We start from the raw sequence: 19,849 nt of genomic DNA, 5'->3' as shown, positions 1-19,849 counted from the left end.
CTTTCCACAGAGGATTTTACATGGAACCCAAAAGGGTTCTACCTGGAACCAAAAAAGGTTATCCTATGGGGACAGCCGAAAAAACCCTTTTCCAACCCTTTTTTCTAAGAGTGTAGCACATTTCGTACTTCAGTGATAAGAAAACGTGTATCATTCAAGGTTATTTAACACAATCTTTCCTGACATGGTTTAACCCCTCCTGGTGTGCTGCTGACTGCCACCAATGCAGCGCACAGGAATTCACATGGTAAGAGCTTTCTTGCACAATTCCTAGGCCATATACTCCCTCCTCGTTGTCCATGCCTTGCTCTCCTATTGTCCTGCCCTTCTTCCTGGCACTCTTACGAGGCACCTAGTCGGGTCTGCTATGTCTGCAGTGATACTGAATCTGGTCCCAGATCATGCTTTTTCTTCATCTCAGTCGTTGCCCTCCTCCTCGTCCGCCTGACCAGCTTTGCCCAGTCGCTGAAAGCAGTGGACCATGGAGGCCAGGAAGAAGCTGGCTATAATGGCCACCACAGAGACTGAGATGCCCGAGAAGATGACAATGAGGATGTCCGTAAGAGAGAGGTAGCCCCGGCACTCCCGGAAACTTGCCTCAGAGAGCAGGCTCAGGGACATAAGACTCCCATCCATGGGGAGGGAACACTGCAACCCCTCCATACCTGAGAAAGAGAGAGAGAGAACAGGATATGATGTCATCAGTCTTGAACACAGTCACTCTATGGACCAATCTCAAATCAACCCCGGCCTACACACAGTGTATATCTAAAATGATTAGAAATGTATAGGTATGGTAACAGCTTAACAGGCAGCATTGAAGGTAACAGCTTCATTCTTCTATCCAGTCCTTTCAGATCTAATGCATGGTGGAGCTGACCTCTCCTCAGATGACTGAATAAATACACAGGGGATCAGCTGTCCTGCCTGCTCACAGTACTGTGTCACTCAATGTCACTTTCAACTGCTGAAAACCATGTTGACCATACAGTTTGGAATGGCACTGTGGTTGGAATCCACTAAGAATGTCTCGTCTGTGATATCATCTTACTGTAACAATTTACAGTAAGTGAGGACACTGAGGGAACAGTTGGGTGCCATTGTTTTGCCTCAGAGTTGTTTGATATATTAGCTATAGCCCAGTACGCCTACAGTAGTAGCTACTGTGCCTGTTCATGTGTCTCACCATTTCCCACACATTGAGTCACATCAAGTCTAAAAAACCCACCCATTTGATCATTTGTGTTTAGTTTTCCCACTTAAAAAATCTAACGATTATGAAAAGCTTGTCTCTTGGCAGTATCAAGTGACTGCATTACCATGCATCAACACCTACATCAGGGTTCCCCAAACTTGGTCCTGTTGACTCCAAAGGGTACACGTTTTGTTTTTTGCCCGAGCACTACACAGCTGACTCAAATAATCCAATAATCGTCAAGCTTTGGTAATTTGAATCAGCTGTATAGTGTTGGTGCAAAAACCAAAACATGCACCCCCTGGGGTCCCAAGGACCGAGTTTGGGAAACTCTGACCTACATGTACAGTAACACACACAGAGCTGAATGGCCTAATGCATCTAGAGAAGTGTGTGGTCTTAACACATCTCTGTTATAGCTAGGCGATTTGGAGATAACACAATGCTTTTAACAGTCATATAAAGACATGTGTTTAGTGCCAAGCTATATTCCTGGTGTCGTAGATTGGTGTGATCTACGAGGCTTCGCTGAAAATTTGTCACAGACACACACATCACCCCTATTACATAATTTCTTGATATGATTTGACCATGGATCCCTCCAACTTTGCATTTTTCACCCCTCCGAGGCAAACATTAATTTGTGAAATTTCTACTTTGAGATTAGACCTATCTGCTTTGGTTTTCACAGAAGAAGGAGAGTAATCTCTGCTCCAACCAGTGTGTTACTAGCAGACACCAGATGACAGATTTAAAGAGGAACAACCCCTGGGTATTAATACAACAGAGACAGATGCATTAGTGCTTTAGAAGAACACTACTGAGATTAAATGCTTTGTCCATTGTGATCTTGTCTGTTTTGGAGAAAAAACATCACTTGAAGAGTTTAATTACAAAATGCTACATATCCATTTTCAGAAATGTTGGTAAATTAGCTTTTATTGTTTAAATCAATTCTGAAAGACATTGGTGTGTTTACTTCACTATCTAATTATGTAATGGGGTTGTTCAATGACAGACACGTATTTGTTTAAAATGTATCACTTGATGGTTTCATTTCAGAGAGACAAATAATAATGTATTTATTTTGCTAAATGCTATAAGTAGTCCTGCTAGGTTTTACACAGCCAAACGTAAGAAATAACTACATTTTAATAAAGAACTGTGCAAATGATACATCTTTGACATCAACATTTAAAACATGTTAAAACAGATCTGTATGTAAAATATTTACATTTAGCAGATACTGTTATCCAGAGCTTCTTTCAGTAAGTGCATTCATCTTAAAATAGCTAGGTGAGAATACCACATACCATCATAGTTAAATATACAGGATGCAGCTAAACCATGGATATACAGCTACACCATGGATATACAGCTAAACCATGGATATACAGCTACACCATGGATATACAGCTAAACCATGGATATATAGCTAAACCATGGATATATAGCTAAACCATGGATATATAGCTAAACCATGGATATATAGCTAAACCATGGATATACAGCTAAACCATGGATATACAGCTAAACCATGGATATACAGCTAAACCATGGATATATAGCTAAACCATGGATATATAGCTAAACCATGGATATATAGCTAAACCATGGATATATAGCTAAACCATGGATATATAGCTAAACCATGGATATACAGCTAAACCATGGATATATAGCTAAACCATGGATATATAGCTAAACCATGGATATATAGCTAAACCATGGATATATAGCTAAACCATGGATATATAGCTAAACCATGGATATATAGCTAAACCATGGATATACAGCTAAACCATGGATATATAGCTAAACCATGGATATATAGCTAAACCATGGATATATAGCTAAACCATGGATATACAGCTAAACCATGGATATACAGCTAAACCATGGATATACAGCTAAACCATGGATATATAGCTAAACCATGGATATATAGCTAAACCATGGATATATAGCTAAACCATGGATATACAGCTAAACCATGGATATACAGCTAAACCATGGATATACAGCTAAACCATGGATATACAGCTAAACCATGGATATAAAGCTAAACCATGGATATACAGCTAAACCATGGATATATAGCTAAACCATGGATATACAGCTAAACCATGGATATACAGCTAAACCATGGATATATAGCTAAACCATGGATATACAGCTAAACCATGGATATATAGCTAAACCATGGATATACAGCTAAACCATGGATATACAGCTAAACCATGGATATACAGCTAAACCATGGATATATAGCTAAACCATGGATATATAGCTAAACCATGGATATATAGCTAAACCATGGATATATAGCTAAACCATGGATATACAGCTAAACCATGGATATACAGCTAAACCATGGATATACAGCTAAACCATGGATATATAGCTAAACCATGGATATACAGCTAAACCATGGATATACAGCTAAACCATGGATATACAGCTAAACCATGGATATACAGCTAAACCATGGATATACAGCTAAACCATGGATATATAGCTAAACCATGGATATATAGCTAAACCATGGATATATAGCTAAACCATGGATATATAGCTAAACCATGGATATATAGCTAAACCATGGATATATAGCTAAACCATGGATATACAGCTAAACCATGGATATATAGCTAAACCATGGATATATAGCTAAACCATGGATATATAGCTAAACCATGGATATACAGCTAAACCATGGATATACAGCTAAACCATGGATATACAGCTAAACCATGGATATACAGCTAAACCATGGATATATAGCTAAACCATGGATATATAGCTAAACCATGGATATACAGCTAAACCATGGATATACAGCTAAACCATGGATATACAGCTAAACCATGGATATACAGCTAGACCATGGATATACAGCTAAACCATGGATATACAGCTAAACCATGGATATATAGCTAAACCATGGATATACAGCTAAACCATGGATATATAGCTAAACCATGGATATACAGCTAAACCATGGATATACAGCTAAACCATGGATATATAGCTAAACCATGGATATACAGCTAAACCATGGATATATAGCTAAACCATGGATATACAGCTAAACCATGGATATACAGCTAAACCATGGATATATAGCTAAACCATGGATATATAGCTAAGCCATGGATATATAGCTAAACCATGGATATACAGCTAAACCATGGATATATAGCTAAACCATGGATATATAGGTAAACCATGGATATACAGCTAAACCATGGATATATAGCTAAACCATGGATATACAGCTAAACCATGGATATATAGCTAAACCATGGATATATAGCTAAACCATGGATATACAGCTAAACCATGGATATACAGCTAAACCATGGATATATAGCTAAACCATGGATATACAGCTAAACCATGGATATATAGCTAAACCATGGATATACAGCTAAACCATGGATATACAGCTAAACCATGGATATATAGCTAAACCATGGATATATAGCTAAACAATGGATATATAGCTAAACCATGGATATACAGCTAAACCATGGATATATAGCTAAACCATGGATATACAGCTAAACCATGGATATATAGCTAAACCATGGATATACAGCTAAACCATGGATATACAGCTAAACCATGGATATACAGCTAAACCATGGATATACAGCTAAACCATGGATATATAGCTAGCGTTTTGCAAAACACACACAAAAAAATCATTTTCATACACCTAAAATCTATGAATAATGACATCTGAGAACAAGAATATTTTAAACACAGATGAAGGTACCCATAAGCAATCATTTCTGATGAAAACACACAAATGTGAAAGATTGGTGGATATAGCGTTTTGGAAATAAACTCTTCACTTATAAGTTAGGGTTCAAAAGGTTTTGTTATTGTTTTGTGTTCAGTTGCTATATGAAGTGTAAGAATGCATAAGAAGAGCATAAAGTATGAGTATTACAGTAGACTACCCTAATTTGAGAGGATGAAAATATACAGTCACGTGATTGCTTTCTGCATGAGAATAACAGAAGTGTGCAGAACAAGGACGAGACTGATATTTGCGCTCTGGTGATTTGATAATATCGTAATAAGATACAGTAATACACGATAACAGACAATAATGTAACAGCACCAAATTATATATAGATAGATTATACTGTGAATTATTTGATTTATAATGACAAGGGGCGTTCAATGAGGCTCTGGTTTTCTTGTAAACTAATCCAATCTATTCCACTAATACGAAGTGTTAAATATTTGTTATATTTTCAATCAGTATTCACTGTTTTTGAAAGAAGTATTTGAATAAAACATTACGGAACCTAAAAGCACATATGGTGTACCTCAGTCATGTTCTAATAAAAAGCAGTTTGGTGCGCTTCCATTTTATCCTGCCTGTGTCTGTAGCTGCAGTGGCCAGCAGTCAGTAGACATCATTATCAAGTGTGTGGGTGTGTGTGCATGTGTATGTATGTGTGTGTGTAAGTGTATATGTGTGGTGAGTCACAGTTATACCAGAAGGGGTTTTCCACATGCGGAGGGACTCAGTGACCTCATCGCTCTGTGAAATTCCAGTCACGTGGTTCTCCTCTCCTCCTCACCGCGCAGCACAACAAGCAAAACTCAGCCCAGACACTGGCTCTTCTGTTCTCAATTCAATTCAATTTAAGGGCTTTATTGGCATGGGAAACGTATGTTGACGTTGCCAAAAGCAAGTGAAATAGATAATAAACAAAGTGAAATAAACAAAAAATTAACAGTAAACATTACACTTACAAAAGTTCCAAAACAATAGGCATTTCAAATGTCATATTATGCATATATACAGTAGTCTCTCTCTCTGTCTCTGGCTCTGTCTCTTGATCTATTCCTGGCTCTGCACGCCACAGCCATAGTGTCTCGTGTGGAGAGGACCAGAATACTACATTGTAAATAGATGGACAGAGTCCGCATGGTTTCGTGTGTTGGTGGTGATGGCGATGGATGTGGGGGTGGGGAAGGGTTGAGTATGCCTACATTGTCTAATGCTGCCTATAGACTTAACACCGTCAACAAAATCACTGCATCATATTTGACATTAGTATGCATAGTGTCCTATATTGATGCCTTATATACAGTGCCTTCGGAAAGTATTCAGACCCATTGACTTTTTCCACATTTTGTTACGTTACAACCTTATTCTAAAATGTATTAAATTGTTTTTTTCCTCATCAATCTACACACAATACTTCATAACGACAAAGCAAAAACACATGTTTTTTTTGTTAAATTATTAAAAATCAAATTTATTAAAATTATTACAAATCTAAAATCTAACGGAAAAATCGAATTTGCATAAGTATTCAGACCGTTTACGCAGTACTTTGTTGAAGCACCTTTGGCAGCGATTACAGCATCGAGTCTTCTTGAGTATGACGCTACAAACTTGGCACATCTGTATTTGGGGAGTTTCTCCCATTCTTCTCTGCAGATCCTCTCAAGATCTGTCAGCTTGGATGGGGAGCGTTGCTGCACAGCTATTTTCAGGTCTCTCCAGAGCTGTTCGATCGGGTTCAAGTCCAGGCTCTGGCTGGGCCTCTCAAGGACATTCAGAAACTTGTCCTTACGCCACTCCTGCGTTGTTTTGGCTGTGTGCTTAGGGATGTTGTCCTGTTGGAAGGTGAACCTTCGCCCCTGTCTGAGGCGCTCTGGAGCAGGTTTTCATCAAGGATCTCTCTACACTTGGCACTGTTCATCTTTGCCTCAATCCTGACTAGTCTCCCAGTCCCTGCAGCTGAAAAACATCCCCAAAGCATGACCATGCCTCACCGTGGGGCCAGGTTTCCTGGAGACGTGATGCTTGACATTCAGGCCAAAGAGGTCAATCTTGGTTTCATCAGACCAGCTGGCGTGAAGGGTGACTCCGGCAGCTCCTGACTGACGGGCGGCTCTGGCAGCTCTGGACAGGAGGGATGCTCTGGTAGCTCCGGACAAGAGGGAGGCTCTGGAAGAGCTGGACAGGAGGGAGACTCTGGAAGCGCTGGACAGGAGGGAGACTCTGGAAGCGCTGGACAGGAGGGAGACTCTGGAAGCGCTGGACAGGAGGGAGCACCTGGAGGGAGGAGACGGAGAGACAGCCTGGCTGCCACAGGAGGCCTGGTGCGTGGAGGGGGTACCGGATCGACCGGACCGTGGAGGCGCACTGGAGGTCTCGAGCACCGAGCCTGCACAACCTGAGTAAATTTCCTGCAATTTTAGACATTTTGCCATGGGCGTGGAGAAAATGTTGCAATTCTACACATTTTACCATAGGACAGAGAGAAGATTTTTCAATTGTATAACTAATTTCATGCAATTCTACTCATTTTGCCATGGAGCAGAGAGAAGAATTTGCAGTTTTACAGCTAATTCGACTCATTTTGCTATAGGGTGGAGAGAAATGTTAGCAATTTAGAATATGATATCTGATTGAGGGTGACTAAAAAAATCAATGGGGGCCACCCAGTCAGTAATTTGACCATGATAACTACAAGTTTAGATAGCTGGCTAGACTAACTCAACAATCAAAACCTTTTAGCTGACATGGGCTAATTGAGTGACTGTCAGTGACTCACATAACAACAGAAAAACTGCTGATGCACAACCACATTTCTAAATTGCACCTTGTGTATTCTACTATTCTAACTCTCAACAGTAAGTTGAGTCCCAGGTTGTTGTTAATATAATTTTTATTTGGGGGGGGGGGGGGGGGGGGGGGGGGGGGAGTGATCCGCGGGCCTACAGTTGCCCATCCCTGGTCTAGACAATATCAGTGTCAATGTTAAGCTGTCGTTAGTATCAAATGAAGTGTTGTAAAACATGTATGCTGATTGTTCATCCTTGACTCAACAGCACTAGAGAACAGCACTCTATGGTATGATTATACAGGTTACCGCTTTCAATCATTCACACACACTCACCTAAAGGCACCATTGTGAAATATCCTCAGCTACTGTGTTTTCAAGAATCAATGAGTATATATCTTTTTTTTTTAAAGCTGTCCCAATCGCAGATTGACCCTATTACTGAGCTTTGTTGCATCTTCATGATACAGTACCTGAGAGCAGGCTACAATGTGTATGTGAAACCAACACTCACAAACTCAATGAGTAAAGCTCAATAGTTTGTAAATGTCTATTTATGTTCTCAGATGCTATACAGATCAATATAATCTCAATCAGGAACTGACAGAGCAATGTCACTGATGCTAGATAGCAAAGTGGGTTAAAAAAAGATGTTACTGTTTGGGTCAGTGAAATTACAGTGTCCAAGAGTAAATTTACTTTTTGACTTATTCCACAAAGTGACTGCGCTTGATTGAGTGGTTCTGTGGAAGCGTCCAGGACAACAAGTGATCCATTATCCTGCACCCTCCAGCCCCCAGTTTGTTCACAGTTCTAGTTCACACTCAGTAATTAAGAAGTATTGATTGTGATTAAGCCTCAGAGGGTCAGGAATTGAGTAATAAGCGAATAAAGGACTTGTTTAATCCATCAAATCTTAATGTCTTATTAATGAATATACACTCCGATCCATGTTTCTAGTCTGCTGCCTTGTCTGAATGATGACAAGATTATCATGGCATGCAACTAGTTTGTCCCCAATGCAATGGGAAAGATTAAGTCTGACTATATGTTAAATATACTGTACATCCACATGTCCTTTAGAGTAACATACAGTAGAGGTTTTCTAGGGTGAACCCTACTTAGCAAGGAGCCTAAAGTTGCTAAGGCCTATAGCCTCCTGAGACCTGAAAAAAATGTGGCTTGTATGGCCTCAGAGACACAGACCAAGAACTGATGTCCACTAGAGAGGACAAAAATACATTTCTGGGTTTCAGGAGGACAGAAGAGCACTTAGAAAGCACCATAGTGTTGGTGTGTGTACTGTATGTGTCTGGGCTCACCGAAGGCTAGGCGCTAATGTGCCACACAGAATGTTGTTAGTATAACATTGTGTTCTGCCACGAGTCCAGGTCACAGCTATTGAAAATAAATCCACTGTGAAGATTGTTGATGTGCCAATTTGATAATTATTATGATCCATAGAACATCCTGTTGCTTTGATTAGCGTACTGTAATAACATAGGTTGCCTCCCACATGGCACCCTATTCCCTATATACTGCACTACTTTTGACAAGAGCCCTATGGGCCCTGGTCAAAAGTAGTGAACTATAAAGGGAATGGGGTGCCATTTGGGACACACATATGGCCCTAATTCCAGCGGAAAAAATATTGATGTGTCTCATTTGGACGGACCTTGATAAACTTGTAAGAACATGTATTTAGTAGCACTAGCCAAGCTCTCTTGGGAAGCAGTTAAAGGGATACTTTGGGAATTTGTCAATTTTCCCCAGACTCAGATGAACTACCATTTTGATGTGTATGTATCCAGTATGAAGGAAGTTAGAGGTAGTTTCGCAAGCCAACGCTAACTAGCATTGGCGTAATGACTGGAAGTCTATGGGTATCTGCTAGCATGCAGTTGGACTTCCACGCATAGAATGTCTGTTCAGGTCAGATCTCAGCACTGTGCACCTGCATACAATGTGACGTGTTACAGTAGCTCTGGAGAATGACAGTGAGCATAATACAATGCGTACAATGACCTGTCAACCCTGCAAACAAGGAAGAATTCTGTAAACATGAATAGACATTAATAGCCTCACTGTCCATACTGTAACAGTACATCGAGTGGATCAGAAATGCTTATTGTCCGTAATTAAATTAATAATGCAGGTATATTATGATCTATCAAGTGATTCAGATCCTATTGAATGTGATACCCTGGCCTCATATCTTTTTGATCTTGAAGATCTTACTCGTGATCTACTCCCTGTATATTTTGTCGGACAGTGTTTGAGGATGTAAACAATAAACAGTCTTCTTGTTGTGATTTTAGAACGTGTGCGCACAAACACACCCCCTCACGTAAACACACACACACACACAAACACACACATGCAAACACACACACAATCTGAGAGCAGACTCTAATGAGGCATATGGTTAATTAATTATTCAGACACAATCTGGTATCTTGAATCTGTGACTCCCCACTAGTCTACCACAATTATCTTTCTGCTTTTCTCATGCTTACCAAGATGTCTCAGAGTGATCTTATTCATAACAACATTGACTTGTCCATATCTATACAGAATTATCAGTAGTATGAGCAACAAGCTGCACTTGAAATAAATAAAGATGAGGTTGAAAGCCAATAGCTGTTTAAATTATAGACAATTGAAAAGAAAGAGGAGGAACCATAAAGGAGATGATTGTGGACTACAGGAAAAAGAGGACTGAGCACGCCTCCATTCTCATCGATGGGGCTGTAGTGGAGCAGGTTGAGAGCTTCAAGTTCCTTGGTGTCCACATCACCAACATACTAACATGGTACAAACACACCAAGACAGTCGTGAAGAGGGCACGACAAAGCCTATTTCCCTCAGGAGACTGAAAAGATTTGTCATGGGTCCTCAGATCCTCAAAAGGTTCTACAGCTGCACCATCGAGAGCATCCTGACTGGTTGCATCACTGCCTGGTATGGCAACTGCTCAGCCTCTGACCGCTTGGCACTACAGAGGGTAGTACGAACAGCCCAGTACATCACTGGGGCCAAGCCTCCTGCCATCCAGGACCTCTATACCAGGCGGTGTCAGAGGAAGGCCCTAACAACTGTCAAAGACTCCAGCCACCCTGGTCATAGTGTGGCTGTTGTCTCTAGTACCAGAGCACCAAGTCTAAGTCCAAGAGGCTTCTTAACAGCTTCTACCCCAAGCCATAAGACTCATGACCATGTAATCAAGTGGCTACCCAGACTATTTTCATTGCCCCCCCCCCCCCCCCCCACCCCCCCCCTTTTACACCGCTGCTACTCTCTGTTGTTATCATCTATGCAGTCACTTTAAATAACTCTACCTACATATTAACTCAACTAACCGGTGCCCCTGCACATTGACTCTGTATCGGTACCCCCCTGTATATAGTCTCGCTATTGTTACTTGTTACTTTTATTTCTTATTCTTATCCATATTTTTTTTAACTGCATTGTTGGTTGGGGCTCGTAAGCATTTCACTGTAAGGTCTGAAAGGTTGTATTCGGCGCATGTGACTAATACATTTTTGATTTGGTTTGTTTTGATTTTGATATGTTTATAGATATTGGGCCCAGTAGAGACATTTAATGTAATACTAACCACTGTTACATGCATTACACTATGTGTCTTTCAGTGTACTGTGCAGTCTTACATTATTATTCTATAACTGATTGGCTTAAGGTTTGATAGCTTATAAATTGTTTGAATCAGAAACGAGTGGGCTGCTGGATTATGACAAAAGATTGGTTTTCTCTGTCCTAGCACAGGCAAAGATGGTAAAACAAATACGTGCTGTTAAGCAGCTTACATACCCATTGGAAGCTTGTGGCAGTTCTCCGTGAGCCACACAAAAAGTTTGGCAAAGTGACAGTTGCACACCCAGGGGTTGCCCTCCAGGCGCACCACCCGGAGTGAGGTTAGGGGCTCCAGCACCCCCACATCCAGCCCCTGCAGGCCGTTCCTCTCCAGCTCCAGCTCCCGCAGCGAGGTCAGCCCCAGGAAAGCATCCTCTTCCACCAGACTAAGGTAGGGGTTGTTCCCCAGACGCAGCTTGATCAGGCTCCGGGACTCCACAAAGGTCCCTGACTGGATCTCTGTCAGGTTGTTGCTGCCCAGGTCCAGGAAGACTAGGCGAGATGAGGTGCTGAGGGTGCCGGGCTCCAGCACCGACAGGGAGTTATTCCTCAGGTCCAGGTAGACCAGGTCGCTGTACAGAACCAGGAAGTCCGAGGGGATCCAGGGAATCCAGTTGTCGGAGAGAAGGAGGCGCCGGACGTCCAGGGGGATGGGGCTAGGGAGGCTGGTGAGACCTTGGCCCTGGCAGTCCACGGTGTGGTGGTCCGGACACAGGCAGCTGGACGGACAGTTGTGGCCCCGAGTCAGCAAGGTGGAGGAAAGCAAGGCAAGGAAAGGCTGAAGCCAGTTAATGCATGGTAACATTGTCAAGGGGGTGCGAGGTGAGAGGGAGAGCAGGGGTTTAGGTAGGGGAGGAGGAGGTTGGGAGGAAGGAGGTACAGGACAGGACAGGAGAGGGCACAGGGGAGGGGGTAGAGATCAAGGGGTGGGAGATTAAGGAAGGGGAGGGGGAAGCAGAAGAAAGAAAGGAGTCAATGTCCTGGCGCTGGCATCTCTCTTCCTCTTGTTGAGTAGTCTACAAAGGCTAAGCCATCGAGCGGCGAGAGAGATGCGCAACGGTGTTTTCAAGGAGATCATGTAGCAAGCGGTCTGGATCGAAAAGCAGCCTGCTGGCTTTGAGGGAATAAGGGGAGGAGTGAGAGAGAGGGAGTGAGCGAGAGAGAGAGAGCGAGAGAGTAAGGGAGGGGGGGTAAATAGAAACTAGCAAACCAGAGACGTGCGCTGGGGAGGGTGTGTGTTGGGAGTGGGGAGAGCGGGGGATGGGGGGTGGAGGGCGATAGGGTAAGCCAGAAGGTGGTGTGAGTTTGCAGGAGGGTCGACCCTCAGAGTCTCATTACTCCTTCTTCAGAACAATTAACGAGGGACACCGTCTGTGAGTCTGAAGAAGAATATACTGTGAGGATCTAAGCATTGGAAGGCTAGACTCACTGAAAGCATGGGTATTTATATCCAACCGTATGGGCTGGGGAGCTACCGACAGTGACTCGTGTCCAAATGACATCAGATAACTCACATGTTGTGATGATGTCACATGGCTCCCAGCAGAATCCCAGGAGGAATATAATCCTGATGACCGTGATCCTTGGGAATCATCATCACATACATCTCCTCCTCAACTGTCCTCTGTCTCACTGTGCTGCACGATCCGGCCATCCCAGCTCTGTTGCCATGACAACATGCTCTAAACATAAACCGTGGTGTGAAGCTGCCTGTGCAGCACAGGCGAATATCCCAAAAGTGTCATATTGAGGAACGCCATCACATGACAGCTTGCCACAGCGGGGTGATGCATTTGTCTCGTGCCTTTCCTGAGCAACAAGCTGAATGGCTGTCTCATACAATCCACTCCTGTAGCTTTAATGCATGTCCTATACATTCACAGTTAGAAAAACATACAGGACATACACTACAGTTTTAACACATCCACTGCAAAAGCCAAGTGGTCTTCAGAAATACTGTACCTTAAACTAAGCAATGTGTTCCCAATGGCAGTTACCTTACCAATGGCAGCTAATTTGCCAGCTATTGTTGTTTACATGCTATGTACTTCTATGCTACAGTACAGTAGTCAGACATCATGTCCACAGACCGCAGTTACAGAAACAGAATGTATGCTATGTCCACCAAGAGCATTTCCTGATACATCAAACATGCTATATAGATATAACCGTGGGAAGCAGGTGTGCTGAGGGTGCTGCAGCACCCCCTGAAAAATATCAATACAATTAAATATTAATTTAAAAAAAGTGTTTTTTCTTTTGAAGAAGGGCCATTTTCTACAGGGCCATCGGGCCTTGGTATAACAAATACCTGTATACAGTCACTAGTAAAAGTCTACACACCCCTTGCACAATCTGGACATTTTACAGCCTTAAAATTAAATAGAAAATGTATTAAATTAGATTTTTTTCCTACCGATGTACTCCACATTTCCAAAGTGGAAGAAAAAGTATATTTTAAAAAATATAATAAAATGTAATTAAAAAAAAGATCTTGATTTCATATTTCTTTTGATCCTGACAAACTCCCCAGTCACTGCAGGTGAAAATAATTTTGAACGTTAGGGAGGGGGTGCACCTGGAGTTGGAGGTTCCTATAAGAAGGGTAAATTCGAATGAATCCCAGTAATTGAGATTATGTAAATCAGCTAACTGTTAGCTATGCTGTTGTTACAATGTAACTAGTCTTTACCTGTGATTGAAGTTTGTTCTGCTGCTAACATCTGAGTTGTAGTTTCTGCTTGTGCAGCAGTAGGAGGATGTGTGCAGTGCAGCTGAGTGAGCACTCCAGTGTGGGCAGAGGAGCGGGGGAGGGGACATTTTCCAAGATCCAAAAATGAGAAATTAGTGAATTTGATGGGCAATTCTTTATAGAACAGGACAAAAATTAGACTAAAAGTTGAATAAAAATGGAAAGGGCACTTCACTTATAGGAGGGCAACAGGGCAGGTGCTCAGGCACCTCTAGAGCCCTATCTGTGCACGTGCCTGCATCAACATTAATCACTAATTTAATTGGCACCAACACGGAAATTATTATTGTTATTGACTAGTTGATAAGTCAATATTCTTTAGTGTAATTGTAGGGAGCTTCCCTGCAGAGGCCGTTAGGGCCCTATGAAGTGAAAATAGGCTAATGTGTTTCCCCCTATGCAGTTCAGGTTTAGCATGTAAATAAATGTCAGTGTAACCTGATGTGTGGCACCCTGGGTCGGTAACAGCTGCACATACAGGTCTGGGAGGGAGGGAGGTGCCAATGAAAAAGCATGGCGCCACTCTTTCCAACGGTCATTTTCAAAGTGACCCAAGCATCCAAGACAGTGGGGCCCAGCTGTCACTTCTTTAGTTGCACGTTGGCAGGTGTGACTGTGCCCGCTGGCTGTGTACCCAGCCTGGGTGCCAGTCAAGGACAGAGAGCTAGGGCTCTGAGGGGGAGTGCCACTGTGGAAAGTTAGACAGACATCTTGTTCTTCTTCAAAAAGAAACCTGAGACCACCTGTCAGTCGTTCTGTGAGTTTGTGCGTGTGTGTGTCCAAACACTACACCTGCCAACTGTGAGACTTGAACAAGGTTGGCAGCTATGTGAGTCATCTTTTGTGATATCTGACTGAAGTCTAGCTACATTCTGTACTATCAAGAATCAGGATCAAGCTGCAGGAATTTGACAGACAAACAGGCAGGCAGACAATGGGCAGTTGGGCGTTCGAGGGTGTAGTACAATGTGCCTTCTGAGAAATGAGATACACTTACCCAGATTATGTTTCTGAAATAAAGGAATCCAGAAGTACTTGATAACAAATGTCTTCAGCTGAGGAAATCTCTTATCTAGCAGAGAAAGTTGAACCCACGTCCGTTACATTGACAGATGTATGTATATATCCGGATTTGCTCTGAGTTTGTTTACATTTGATGGTAAAGAATGACAGCACTCTCTGCGAAAGCACACATGACCACACAATGACCCAGTGAGTGAAAGAAAACTGTTGATGTACAACTTGGAATCAAGCCTTCTAATTCTTGTATTTGGAAATGTAATTACAATACGATAAAATACTAAACAGATGAGACTTCGGGCAAATGCTCACTAATGCAAAAACAAACAGACAAGCAACTTGACTGTTGACATTGTTGGACAAATATCCTAGAGTGGTCTCTACTTCCCTCTTGTGTTCAATGTGTCCTTTACAGTCTCAGGACCAGTCATTTTAGAGTGAAGATAAAACACATTAAGTAGAAGACATGGTCAAATATAGAAAATAGTAAGGGATAAGATCTTTATTTGGTGAAATATAAATGTAATGCAGGATAAAGGGGAAAGGTTCTTGAAGAAAATAAAAAGTACTTTGAGACGGAATGTAACCAATATTTTATTATTATTATTGAAACAGTTGTACCGGCTTTCAGTTTGTTGTTGTAGATGTTGTTTTCTTTTCTTTTGTCTTTAAAAAAAAATAAAAATAGACAAATAACAGTATTACAAATAATTAAAATTGTTACATCCTTCACAGGGTTACAGTCAATGTACATTTATACAGAAAACAAAACGTCCCAATGCAATCACAGTGGTTAGGACTGGATGGGGAGGGGGGGCTGGTAGACCAAGGACGGAGGACCAAAGTGAAAGAATGTGGAAAAGGTACTATAATGGTATAGAGGTATAGTAATAGTACAGTTTTAACATGGGACCAGCATAGAGAATGAGAGTTCTTTTTACACACAGAGAATGACAAAAACTTAAATGTGGTCATATAGAGAGGGCACAACAATATTGACTTGAGGTTACAGTAGAAGCGTCCATTTTGGTTTCTTTTGTTAGCAAATGGCACACACAGAGATGGCAGGTTCTTTCTGAGTGTATTTGTTGACAGAAGCAAAAACATAAACAAATAAAGATTTGTTTGATTTGACAGTCTTCCTTCATTCACAAATTCAGGTCTTGTATAGTACATTGCCTCCCCACTTGTTATGCTAGGCCTATAAAAACAAAGTAAATTAGTGTCTGGGGCTATCCTATATGATCAAATAGCAAAGCTTCCAACACATCAATGCACAAGCTGTACCTTGATGAGAAGCTATGCTAAACAACAGATAATACATAATAAGATGAGGACAATGTATCTGTAAAGAACAGCAGATGATAGTATTTGGAAGAACATATCCCTATTTATTGAAGTGGAAAGTGTCTCTTTTCCCAAGAAAAGCAGAGTTTGTTGGTTGGGTAGCAGTAGTATAACATTTTAATAACACTGTTGTCTCATTGAGGTGTCTCCTAATTAGTACCTTATTTATAACTATTAAATGCTATGTGAGATGCCCTATGGAATGGCTGATTGGGATTTATCCATGAAGTGCTGAGACAATGGAAGCATGCAGACACTGTAGCACTCAAAGAGCAGAGGTTGCAATATCCTGGTTTTACTTGTCTAGTATCTTTTGGCTGCTTAGAACAACACTTTTCAAAAACATTTCAAATGTTTTCCTGCTGATCCCTGAACCTCAAGTTCAGTACGTTATGGACGGAGTATCAACGTGTAAACTTGTTGTGATTTGTGCTGGCACAATAGGAGGAAGACGTATACCCTACCACTCAGTACAACAAAAACTGAAGCCCGTCCGTTTTTTAATTGACCTTTCATCCATTTCTTTAAAAAGTCCCCACTTTTCTCTGAGACGATTCATAAACACGTGTTCTAGCTTTTTAAATAGTAACGGCAACAGTATATACATGTCAATATGCCGGCAGTGTATGACCCCAGATTACGTGACAATTCACAGCTCCATACTGTCAAAGGTGATCATATGTAGCACTATAAAAACAAAAAACAAAAACTATTTAAAAACCAACCAAATGAGCACAGTGTTCTGTGAAGTCTTTTAAGTACCAACAGGCTCCTTTTCTGATCATTTCCCACCTGTGGAGCTTCAGAGATTGCCATTTTGTGCAAGTACAGTTTTGAACACCTGGCTGCATAACCTAAGGCAGCCATTTTGTAAAGGGGAGGGCAAGTGCTTTTTCATGACAGGACCAAACTACATTGGTATTCACATGAGATCCTTTAAACATAGCAGAGGGCAAAATGAAAGCGTAATCTAAACTTTGCACACAACAATTCTGTAATGGAAGAATTAATGGTAGCGCCCATCCTACTTCATCATTAAGGTGCACATAGAAACATTAAAAAAACTACTCACTGAGTCACTGAAGCAAAGATTGCACGGAGCAGAACTCCAAAACAATGAAAATGGCCGACATGGTTCAGTGGCTATGGCAACCTGTGATCCCCAGAAGAGAGAGAAACAACGGAGAGCCCCTAGGCTTTTGGGGACCCTAAACAAGATTTGGTTAGCTGACATGGGCTAATTGAGTGACTGCCACTGACTGACAATATAGTGACCTCCAAAATATTGTGACAGTGACACATTTTTTGTTGTTTTGACTCTGTACTCCAACCTCTTGGATATGAAATTATACAATGACTATGAGGTTAAAGTGCAGACTGTCAGCTTACATTTGAGGGTATGTTTCATATGTTTCTAAACACTTCTACATTAATGTGGATGATACAATGATTATTGATAGTCCTGAATGAATCGTGAGTGATAATGAGTGAGAAAGTTAGATGCAGAAATATCATACCCTCAAGACATGCTACCCTCTTATCATTTCATATAACATGGGAGCTTAGCCTTTTTCGAAGAGAGATATATTTATGCTTCTGTAACTTTCTCACTCATCATTATTTACTAATTCATTATTTATTTAATTCATTCAGGATTATCCATAATCATTGTATCATCCACATTAATGTAGAAGGGTTAAGAAACGTATTATATTCTTATTTACAATAAAAGTGACTCCAAAATAACACAATACATTATTTACCATAGATTTCTATTGGGCACAAAATAATCTGAAACACAACCAAAACAAACAGCAAATGCTTTAATAAACATATAGGTGAATTTCTCCAAATACTTTTGGTCCTCTAAAATGGGGGGGGACTATGTACAAAAAGTGCTGTAATTTCTAAACGGTTCACCTGATATTAATGAAAATATCCTCAAAAAAAAGTTGACAGTCTGCACTTTAACCTCCTAGTTACTGTGTCATTTCAAATCCAAAGTGCTGGAGTATAGAGCCAAAACAACAACAAAAATTGTAAAAATGTCCCAATCATTTTGGAACTGCTGAACTGCTGAAATTGCACCTTGTGTAATCTACTTTTCTAACTCTCCACAGTAAATTGAGACCCCGACTGAGAACCCTAGCAACCATGGGGCGCTACGTGCAGCGCATAGTCTGCAGACAGAGAGTCAAGTGCATCTGATATGTACCAGACAATGACATGCACAATACATTACATTTATATTATGGTTATTTTGGGCTGTTGGAAGTAGTGTGTTCAAAGGTTTTAAAAAAACGTTCAAAACGTATTTTCAAGAGATTAGAAGTGTAGGTACTGTAGATAGCAAACAGAAATATAATCTCCACAATTTTCTAATTGTCAAAAGAGAGCATTATTCACAAGAACGCTGAGTCTGATGCTTCCAGAAGATGAGTCATTTCATTTTACATCCATAAAGTCTATGGAACTGTATTGTAGTCTACAATTTTTCCATCCACTCCGTTCAGAGTACTGGTCATATTGTTGGAGTCGCTGATACCCTCAGAAAAAGTAAAGTCCTATGAAGTCTGGTCGCAACCTTCTCTTAATAGCCCTTTTAAAGGGCAGTCTTGTTGTTGAGTTTCAGTCTGGGGACTAGTAGAAATCATATCCAACTAATAGACTGTAAACAATATCCTACTACAAACAATGGGAGGGGCTGCAGCTGTGCACTCAACACAGACAGGCTGCAGTTGGAGACTGGACACAGTCTGGACACCGTCGTAGGCTCAGCACTAGAGACAGACTTAACATACGAGGGGGTGGTGGTTGTGGACTGAGCACGGCTGCAAACTGACCAGACTGACCGTACAGTACGGGCTGCAGACTGTTGACTGAACTCAGGGGAGGATGGTCTAGAGAAAGGGGTCTGATGGGGGTGGAGGGTCACAGTCTGACAGGGAGACCAGGCTGGTGGTCCGGTATAGTCTGGTGTCCTTCTCGTCTAGAGGTCAGACCTCCACAGAGGTGATCTGGTTCATCTGGGCCCGCATGGACTGGACACTGTTCAGGATCTTCTTTTGGTGGCCTGCTAGCGTTACCCCTACTCGGAGGATGTCCCTGTGGAGAGAGAGAAAGCAATCAGCAACACAGCATTCTATGACACATTTAGCAAGTCAGTGACACAGCAGTCTATGACACATTTAGCACAGTCTATGAGGCCAGATTTAGCACAGATAGCACAGTCTAGAACACTTTTAACACAGTCTAAGTCTACTACATATTTAGCACAGTCTA

General features: G+C 41.4%; 2 protein-coding genes across 3 annotated transcripts in view; both read right to left on the bottom strand.

Moving 5' to 3' along the window:
• On the bottom strand, positions 1–12,604 carry LOC110491100 (leucine-rich repeat-containing protein 38-like). Its single transcript, XM_036947250.1, has 2 exons — positions 11,626–12,604; positions 1–665 (listed from the first exon to the last, which is right to left on the bottom strand). The coding sequence occupies exons 1-2, from the start codon at positions 12,251–12,253 to the stop codon at positions 418–420; spliced, it is 876 nt and encodes a 291-aa protein (XP_036803145.1). The 5' UTR covers positions 12,254–12,604; the 3' UTR covers positions 1–417.
• Positions 12,605–15,801: 3,197 nt separating this feature from the next.
• The window catches only part of LOC110492289 (ephrin type-B receptor 2-like), a 50,533-nt gene continuing 46,485 nt past the window's right edge, over positions 15,802–19,849 (bottom strand). For both annotated transcript variants that reach the window (XM_021566488.2, XM_021566489.2), the window contains exon 15: positions 15,802–19,672. In XM_021566488.2, coding sequence (XP_021422163.1) covers positions 19,564–19,672 — 109 coding nt within the window. In that variant the 3' untranslated portion in view covers positions 15,802–19,563. The remainder of the gene's footprint in view (positions 19,673–19,849) is intronic.

This window comes from Oncorhynchus mykiss, chromosome 16 (genome assembly GCF_013265735.2).
Source record: "Oncorhynchus mykiss isolate Arlee chromosome 16, USDA_OmykA_1.1, whole genome shotgun sequence".
NCBI classification, from domain to species: Eukaryota; Metazoa; Chordata; class Actinopteri; order Salmoniformes; family Salmonidae; genus Oncorhynchus; species Oncorhynchus mykiss.
This window is presented reverse-complemented; position numbering and strand designations above follow the sequence as displayed.